The 9,812-nt window shown below is 41.8% G+C and overlaps 1 protein-coding gene across 1 annotated transcript; it reads left to right on the top strand.

The window, feature by feature from the left end:
• Window positions 1-8,394: 8,394 nt before the first annotated feature.
• Window positions 8,395-9,399, top strand: LOC308503380 (mas-related G-protein coupled receptor member X2-like; the record flags this gene model as incomplete). Its single annotated transcript, XM_081062693.1, has 1 exon — window positions 8,395-9,399. The coding sequence occupies exon 1, from the start codon at window positions 8,404-8,406 to the stop codon at window positions 9,397-9,399; it is 996 nt and encodes a 331-aa protein (XP_080918819.1). The 5' UTR covers window positions 8,395-8,403.
• Window positions 9,400-9,812: the final 413 nt, after the last annotated feature.

Below are 9,812 nucleotides of genomic sequence, written 5' to 3' on the forward strand. Positions count from 1 at the left end.
TATACCTGGTCTTATAGTAAAATAAGACCGGGTCTTATATTAATTTTTGCTCCAAGAGACGCATTACAGCTAATGATCTGGTTAGATCTTATTTTTGGGGAAACATGGTAAGTGAAGTCAAATATCTTGTTAATAACTGAAGAATTAAAAAAATATGACATAAGCTTATTAATCAAACCTATAATCATAACTATAAAAGAACTCAGAAGAAAAACTGAGACAAGTTATTGCTCCTGGTGAACAGGATTCAGGAAGAATTTGACCATTTCTTTGTTACACATGTATGTCAATTGGAAAGAAAATGTAAAACTGCATGTATTACTACTATGATAAAGAAAAAGGGTGGAGGATGAGGCAGGCCTAAGATGGCAGCATATAAAGACCGTGAAATTTCCTCTTCTGAAAGCCACAATGAATATACTGCTTCACATAGAGCAGTTCCTCCTAAAGAAGTGAGGGCTGATTGAATAGCCCCTGCTCAACAAACGATAGGGGGACCACATAGAGAAGGTAGAAGAGACAGAGACATGGTAAAGACGGAAACTCCACACCAAACACGAAGACCTGCCGTAGTGGGGATTTCGAAGTGGGGCCCATGTTCAGTTTGCTATCCCATGGGTACATTGAAAATATCAGTAGGAAGGGCACTGAAACTATCTGTGAAAGAACCCCATTAACTAACCCTAAGAGCCTGCTAAACAGAATGGGAACTGCTGGAATGCTCCAGGTTCTAAGATGCCAGAGAGCACCATTATGTGTATGTTCCCCTCCACCTAGGTAAAGTGGTTGGGAGCTTGGTCCAAACACCCTAGTCAACCTGCAAGACCACCCCAGCATGCCCCAGGTCCTTGGCCCACACTAACTCCAGCTCCCCTCAGCCATGCTGTCAGGGCTGCCCCAGACACACTGCTTCAGAACATCTGTCCTTTGCCAACTCCAGTCAAATTCTGTCCCACAAGAACACACCTGAAGACATCTTATCCCACAGCCACTCTAGCTCCAGCCAGCTGAACCACCAGCCAACCCGACAGGGTGGTCCCTAGGTCACACACAAGAGGTTACCACATCACATACCTAATCCAGCTCCAACTAACTACCAACTAACTACCCCACCAGGGCCACCCCAGAGTCATGTCCCCTTGGACACCTCAGCCCCCTCCCACCCACCTCTTGCTGGACCAAAAGCCATAGGTACACATAAGTCTACTCAAGGCATGTTCATATGGAAAACCACTCTTTGATGACCAGGAAAGGTAGCTGCTTCATAGAAACAAACACTGAAATTCAAACAAAATGAGGAGACAGAGGAATATGTTCCAAATGAAAAATAAATAAATAAATAAAAGACAACCCCTCAGAAAAAAATCTTAATGAAACAAAATGAGAAATTTACCTGACAAAAAAGTCAAAGCAAAGGTCATAAAAAGGCTCACCAAAGTCAGAAAAAGAATAGAGGAACACAGGGAGAACTTCAAGAAAGAGATGGACAATATAAGGGAAAAAAAATTAGACCTGAAGAATATAATAACTGAAATGAAAAATACAACAACAGACTAGAGGATACAGAAAATGGATAACTGATCTGGAAGACAAGATAGTGGAGATCACCCAATGAGAAGAGCAAAAAGAGATTTTTCAAATGACATTGTTTAAGGGACAATGCTGACCTCTGGGACAGCATCAAGCATACTATCACTCATATTCTAGGGGTCCCAGAAGGAGAAAACAGAAAGAGGAAGAAAATGTACTTCAAGAAGTAATGGCTAAAAATTTTCCAACCTCAGAAAGGAAACAGATATCCAGGTCCAGGAACCATAGAGAGTCCCAATCAAGAAGAACACAAAGAGAGGCCCACGAAGACATGTTATAATCAAGATGGAAAAAGCTAAAAATAAAAAGAAACCTTAACAGCAGCAATAGGAAAACAACTAGCCACATAGAAGGGAAACGCCATAATGTGATCATCTGATTTCTCAGCAGAAACTTTGCAGGCCAGAAGAGAATGAAAGGACATATTTAAAGAGCTGAAGGGAAAGAACTTGCAGCATAGAATACTCTAGCCAATGACAATTTCACTCAGAATTGAAGGAGAGATAAAGAGTTTCCCACACAAGTAAAAACTAAAAGAGTTAGTCACCACTAAACTGACTTTACAAAAAAGTTAAGGGATCTTCGTTGAATGAAAAGGAAATGTCCATAACCAGAAAAAAAGAAAATATATGAAAGAAGAAAACTCACTGGTTAATAAATAGCAAAGGCAGTACATCAGCCACCTAAAAATCTAGTATGAAGGTTAAAAAACAAAAGTAACAAAGTCATCTATAAGTATAAGTACTAAGGGACACACACAAAAACACAAAAATATCTAAACTATGATGTCAAAAACATAAAATGAAGGAGGTGGAAATGTAGCAGTTTTAGAATGTCTTGGAATTTAAATGCCTATCCTCTTAAAATAAACTAATATATATATATATATATATGTATATATATATATATATATATGCATATATATATGCTTATATATGGAGAGATATATATGTGCTTATATGTGTGTGTATGTATGTATATATATATATACATATATATATATATAAACTTCACAGTAATGACAAACCAAAAACATCTAACCTATACATAAAAAATAAAATTAACATAAGAAACTGAACTATACAACTAAAGAAAGCCAGCAGACCACAAGAAAAGAGTTTAAGAAAAAAAGAAAGGACAAAGTAGAACTACAAAAACAGTAAACAAAAAGGCAAAAAATACATATCAATACTTACTTTAAATATATCTGGACTAAGCACTCCAATCAAAGAAACAAGGTGGCTGAATGATTGAAAAATAACCAAGATTGATCTATTTGTTGTCTACATATGATATGAAAAAGAAAGCCACTAGACAAATAATGGTGAAAGTGTATCACACCAGAGAGAACAGAAAGCTCTTAGAAAGGACAGAGATGGATCATTGCAACTGAATGGCAACCTGACTAATGGCCAATCTCACAACAGTGACACTGGCAGCCAAGGACAGTGAATCTTCAGTGTGCTGGAGGAAAGGATATGGCCTTCTACAAAGCTATGTCTGAAAAGATCCTCTTTAGAAAATGAGGGGGAAACTATGAAATTTTCAGGCAGAGAAAACCTGGAGCACTTTCACCACCCACAGACTTTCACAAAAGGAACACTTGAAGAGTATGTTTTAAGGAATACAAGATATGACATGGGAAATGGGGAGGTGAGCAGAACATTGTTGCTTATGGGAATACTCTTGAACACACACTAACTATTGAAAGCAATAGCTGTTTAATTTCTTGGGGGAAAACAGAATCAAAATTAAATTCTGGAACGGAGTAGGTTGAGAGGAAAAGTTGAAACTCTCTAAGGTCTCGGTGTGGTTCATCGGGAGGGCAGACTCCTGAGGATGGTTGTGGGGTTTGTCCACTGCACCAAACAATGTCCAAGGCAGAGGAGGGGAGAGGGGCTGAAATACAATGTGCTGGTTAACGCTGTGTCCAAGTGCTGTGACTACTGGAAAGGAAGGGGCACATTACGTCTTCACCTAAAAACAAGATCAGGGCTTCCTCACTCAGAAAGGGCACCTTTTCCTAATCTGTATAAAGGTGATAGAAGTGGACTCCTTTGCAGGTTAAAAACACTGATTGCCTTTAGACTTTACATAAATATGTTAAATACCTACATTTATTGCCTGGAAAACAGATGTAGAGATTAAAATTTCCAAACAAATCAGGAGAAAAAACATCTTCCATAAAGTCAGTGATTTCTGAGTAGAACAGAAGCACTTTCAATTCTGCTCTTCTTTTCCCATGACATCTCAATCCATTTTAAATGGGAAGATTGAAATAATAATAATAATAAATTTTTTAAAATAAAATAAAATGGCAGATGTAGACGTGTTTCTTGTAGAAGGCAGATTTAACGCCTGCCTGACCAAACCCTCAGGTCGGGGCAGTGTCTCCTACCCGTGCCGGTCTGTGTGAAGAGCCTTATGTGAGCAGCTGCCCTTTTCGAGCAGTTTTGCTTGGGACACCAAGCACATGACGGTGCCATTTTTCTCGTGTACTCCCCGACACAGGGAATTAGGCGTTTGGATATTTGGAAATCTAAAAGTGCACATATGCAGTGCAGTTTCAATTACCTTTCTCACCTGAGTATGTTTTAGCATTTTTTTTTGTCATATTTAAGAAACATGGGTTATCTAGGATCTGAGTTGGTTATTTTCCTATTAGGTTGCTAGGCTTCTTTCTAAGTTATGTATAGGAGATACATAAATATTTACTTATGAATAATAAATATATTAAAATTTATATATCAATATAAATTAGGATTTTCTCCAAAGATACATTGTAAGTAGTTTTTCCACTTTCTTGTTTGACTTTCTAATGTTGGCATTTTTCATGGAGAAAAAATATTTTTAATTATAATTTTGTAATCAATATTCTTATTTAAGGCTTGTGTATTAAGTCAATGTTAGGCAGAACTTCCATAAACTTACAAAATAATTCATACCCCTTTTTTTTCCTAATTCTATATGATTTTCTTAGACATAATAAAAATCCATTTAAATTTAACAGGGTATAAGATCTTAGGTATGATCCCTAATATGTTTTATGCTAGATGGCTTCCAAATGGCCCAATGACACTTTTTAAATACTCCATCTCCACATCTCCCATTTGAACTGGCCCCTTCATCATAGACTGAATTCCATATGCCCTCTGTTTGATTCCTGAGACTTTCTGCCCGCTGTTTTATGTTAGCAAAATATTATTATATTCCCGATGCTTCAGGGTAGTTTCTAATATCTATTAAGGCTAGTTAATCCTCATGGTTCTCTATTGTCTCCAGAATAAGTTTAGGACACATTTTACTATATTTTCTATCTTTTTTTTCATATACAGGAAAGACATTGTTTTCTGTAGAGGAATTTTGTACCCAGCCATCTTTCTGAACTGTCAGCTGATTCTCTAAGTTTTCCAGGTGGACTATAATACCACCTGCCAATCTCTCCTAAAGCCACACTTTCAATCTTCCCATCCACTGGAACCACACCTGTCACTATCAGCAATGACTCAATATTGTGTATCCCAAGGTCAAATATTAGACCTCATCTCACTCAGTGCCTCACAGAGGACTGAGACTATTGCTCACTCCCATCTGCTAGAATCGGTTTCTCAGCTCAGTCTCAAAATACTGTGCTCTCCTCGTTTACCCCTCCTTCAGGAGCTCCTTCTTACTACTGTGTTGGCTGGGTCCTCTCTTCTTCCAGGGGTCTGGAGGATGGAGGCCCTTATGCTGAGTCTCCAAACGCTTCTCCATCAGCACTCACTCCCAGGGTGAGCTCACCCACCTCCTCTGCAAAGCCTGAGCACAATCCTGAGCGTTATTCATCACTGCATCTACCCTGCCTGGAACAGTGCCTGGCACAGCACAGGCACTCAGCAGTGCTGGGTCAATGCAGAAATGGGTGAATGAGTTTTCTGACTATTTTAAATGCTTCATAGTTAAGTTTTTAAAGAAAATGACAAGTACTGAACTTGGCTGGAGCTTGGGCACAAGAAAAGAAGTCATAGGACCTAAAGCTGCAAACACCGGTTCTCCCTGGATCATCTACAATAATCCAGCTAACAAATATCATGAGGAGAAAGAGAAAGGGAACAGATAGTGTGTGCAGTGTTAAATTTCTTATCCTTTATGAGGGAACTCACTAAACTCTGTTGTTCACATTGATAAATCAAAACTTGAAATATAGTGTGATCATGGAAAGCTACAAAATAACTGCTAAAAAAACTAAAAACGGAAACTGTAAAAATCGGTTGCTACTGCGGGATAAGATGAAGAGACACTTTGCAATTTACTTTATACACTTTGGTGTCTTCTGCAATAAAACAAAACTGCATGCCTTACTGAGTAAATATGAGTAAATGTGAGTAAATGTAGAAAGATCAGTTGAGCCAGGCCATGCAGGGCCCTGAACGTGAAGCAAAGTATTCTTTAGCTGTGGGATCTCACATAGCCTGGTGGGTGGGCTTCCTGCACAGGCTTACTTACAGTGGGCAGCAAAAGTCTCAAGAACAGCCATTCCTCCTGAAAGTGGAGCAGATGGGAAAGGATGCAGAGAGGCCAAGATAAGTGGTTGGAGTCAGGGCCCACGAGAAATGTCTCGTGAGGTCCTTGTCTCACAAATCTCCAGAATCTCATTGGCCAGTGTCCCCTGTGCAGGAAATCACAGGGGCTGTCCAGCATCTTGATAAGCCTCTCTTAGTCATCAGGTTTCTCTCCTGCTCCTGCTGGCACCTCCTATCCAGAGGCTAGGAAAGCATTCTCTGCTGTCTGTCTCCCCAAGGAGACCTCTTCCTTTTCTACTCACCAAACTCAACGAGAAGATGGTGCTAAGGTAAGAGTTGGCTCACAACTGTCTTCTCTCAAAAGGAGTGTCGTTTTCTCGCTCTTAGTTCACATGGTACGATTTCATCTTGGGGAGGGGCTGGCAGGGAGCCATGGACACCCATCAGTGAGAGTCAGAACACGTGAGGCTTTCTCAGGAAAGCTTTGGGCTCTGGGAGCTTAGACTGTGGGAGGTCCACACGGGGCCAACCAGGTTCTATCTGCTTCTGTTATTTCTTCCTAGTTCTTGCTCTCTCTCCAAACATTCAAATGTGAAACTATGCAGAGCAATGTTTTGCTAATTTTAATTTAGGGAACAGGATGGCAAGTAGACATTGCTATGCAAGGCTAACTTATTGTTAATAACTTCACTTTCACAGACTAGCTTGCTGTTCAATGAGGTTTTGTTTGTTAGTTTTATCCTTGTATCTGGATTGTCCCAGCTGAAACTAATGGGGATATTGCGGAAAGTTCAATAAAGAAACAGTGTAAAGATGCAGGCAGGGCTATGGGAAATCTGTGAAGGATGCAGATGACCCCCAAAGACAAGTCATAATAGGGAGGTGTTACCATTCTGTGTCCTGATGAGGAAAGGAAAGGAGAAGCTACCAGAACTCAGGGAGGGTGGTGGGTGTAGCTGTAGTTATCACTGTGACAGTAAGAAAGGCCACCAGACACAGCCTATGTCCTTAGGTAGAGTAATAAAGCCACTGCTGACTCACAGCCTGGCAGCAGAGGGCCAGGGAGTTAAAAACCCTAAATCACCCTCCTCTGCTCTAAGTTACCTACCGCTGTCTCCTTTAAACTGAGAGCAACCAGGTTGTCCTTCCCTATTTGAAGTTAGTTTTTTGGAATAATGTCTCACTAGCATCATAAATGCCTGTGAATAGAATGCACACATTTTTTTAATGGTGGTGGGTACTAGGTATTTATAAATATTTTAAGTTTATGATTTCGGATGCTATGCAAGGAAAACTATTATAAGAGCTCCTTTGCCACAGAGATAGGAAAGACAGTTTGGGGAATACAATCAATAGTGTTGTAAAGATTATGTAAGGTATCATTTGGACACATTTTTAATTAGGGAGACACTTCTTGGATGGTTTAAATGTCTGACCACAGCAGTGTACACATCATGCAAAAGCTGAATATTAATGAATGTCAACTATAATTATATATATACAGTAATAGGATGTGGAGTACAGCAAAGGGAATAGAGTCGATGGAATTGTAACAGCTGTATACATGACAGAGGGGCAGTAATTGGGGAAGGTGGGGTATCATTTTGTGAAGGGTGTAAATGTCTAACTATTACATTGTTTTTAACCTGAAACTATTTTTTTTAATAAGTAGTTCCTTAAAGTTTGTCCCACACACAGAGCTAGACTGGTCACAACAACAGATAGGAGAAGTGTACTTCCTGTCATGATAAAGCTTACACAACGGGTCATTTCTAACCCTAGAGTCATGGCCAACTCACACCTCTAATAGAAGAGGTCACAATCTCTTCATGACCCTAAATCATGATCTCCTTTCTGGTGGATGGACACTCTCTGTCACTGAGGTAGCCCACAGATCATGCCTTGGGCTTCCAACTCCCTCCCCTCAAAGGAAATCAAGTCCCAGGGCAGATGGAAAGCTGAGTCGGTTTTGTTGTCATCCACAAAACCCGTCTAGCCTTCTCTTCTCTTGCCTGCAGGAGACATGTCATGGCTGTGGAGTATGAGGAGAGGTGTTTGGACCATAGATTATTCCAACGTCTGTACAGGGTCCGAGTCTCAGTAGAGAGACACCCAGAGAGAACTGGGTTTGAATCTAGTTTCCAGGACGCCAAGGCTGTGTGTCCTTCAGGAAGTACCTTAATCTCTGCAAGCCTGCATTTCCCTCCTCTGGAACACAGGGACAGTAATTCTCCTGCAGCAGGGTGGCCGTGAGAGTCAGGTGCTCAAGTCTTGTTTCTGTTCTAGTGGCACCAACGGAGGGTTCCTGAGCATGAATGCACCGGTCACAGCTTCGGGGATATCACTTATGACAATCAATGGAAGTGACCAGGCCACTCCTCAAGACGTCACGATGGGGACAATGATCTCAGACTTGCTGGTGACCATCATAGCCCTGGTGGGGCTGGCAGGAAATGCGGTTGTGCTGTGGCTTCTGGGCTTCCACATGCGGAGGACCTCCTTCTCTGTCTACATCCTCAACCTGGCGGGAGCCGACTTCCTCTTCCTCTGCTGCCAGATTATAAGTTCCATGGAGACACACATCAACTACTTCCATTCCATCCCAATTTCCATCCCCAGATTTTTCAACACTGTGTTCATCTTTGCCTACGTTGCAGGACTGAGCTTTCTCAGCACCATTAGCACTGAACGCTGCCTGTCTGTCCTATGGCCCATCTGGTACCGCTGCCATCGCCCCAGAAACACCTCGGCTGTCATGTGTGCCCTGCTCTGGGCCCTGTCCCTGCTGCTGAGCGTCCTGGAAGGGAAGTACTGTGGCTTCCTGTTTAGCGGTGTACATCAGGTCTGCTGTCAAGTAGTAGATCTCATCACTGCTGGGTGGCTGATTTTCTTATGTGTGCTTCTCTCAGGGTCCAGCCTGGCCCTGGTGACCAGACTGCTGTGTGGCTCCCAGCAGGTGCAGCCGACCAGGCTGTATGTGACCGTCCTGCTCACAGTGCTGGTCTTCCTCCTCTGCGGCCTGCCCTGGGGCACCTACTGGTTCCTCATGTACTGGATTAAAGGTCATTCATATCAGTTCTCCCATCTGTTTACCCTGGTTGTACTTGTCCTGACCTGTGTGAACAGCTGCGCCAACCCCATCATTTACTTCTTTGTTGGCTCATTCAGGCAGCGATGGAGGAAGGGAAGGCAGACCCTGAAGCTGGTTCTCCAGAGGGCTCTACAGGACACTCCGGAGGGGGATGAACATGGAGGACGTCCTCCTCAGGTAACGCTGGAGATGTCAGGGAGCAATATGGTGTACTGATTCAGAGTCTTGCTTTGTTCAGACACGTGGGGTTTAGAGAACCAACTTTGTCCCTATCGGTTTGGGAGGTTCCTTATGTCTCTCAGCCGATTGGTGTCTGAATTAAATAATGAAAATAATAATCCTGTTGATGAGGATTAAGTGAGACTGTGCCCGTTAAGCACACACTGGGTGCAGGGTCTCAGGATGCCTTACCCAGGACACTCACCCCACCTCCTTGGGAGCTTTGCCAACGCTGGGGTCCAGGACTCTTCCCACTTTTGAAGAATCCCACCTTAGCAGAAGCTAAACACAGTGCAGAAAAGACCAAATTTCTTTGACCACCGAACTTGATAGAAACTAAAAGAACATTAGATCGACAAGATTCTGTGGTCACTCTCCTACAATCTGTCACTATAAATTAGAGAAGGAAA

Source organism: Rhinolophus hipposideros, assembly GCF_964194185.1.
Source record: "Rhinolophus hipposideros genome assembly, chromosome: 10".
In the NCBI taxonomy this organism is placed as follows: domain Eukaryota; kingdom Metazoa; phylum Chordata; class Mammalia; order Chiroptera; family Rhinolophidae; genus Rhinolophus; species Rhinolophus hipposideros.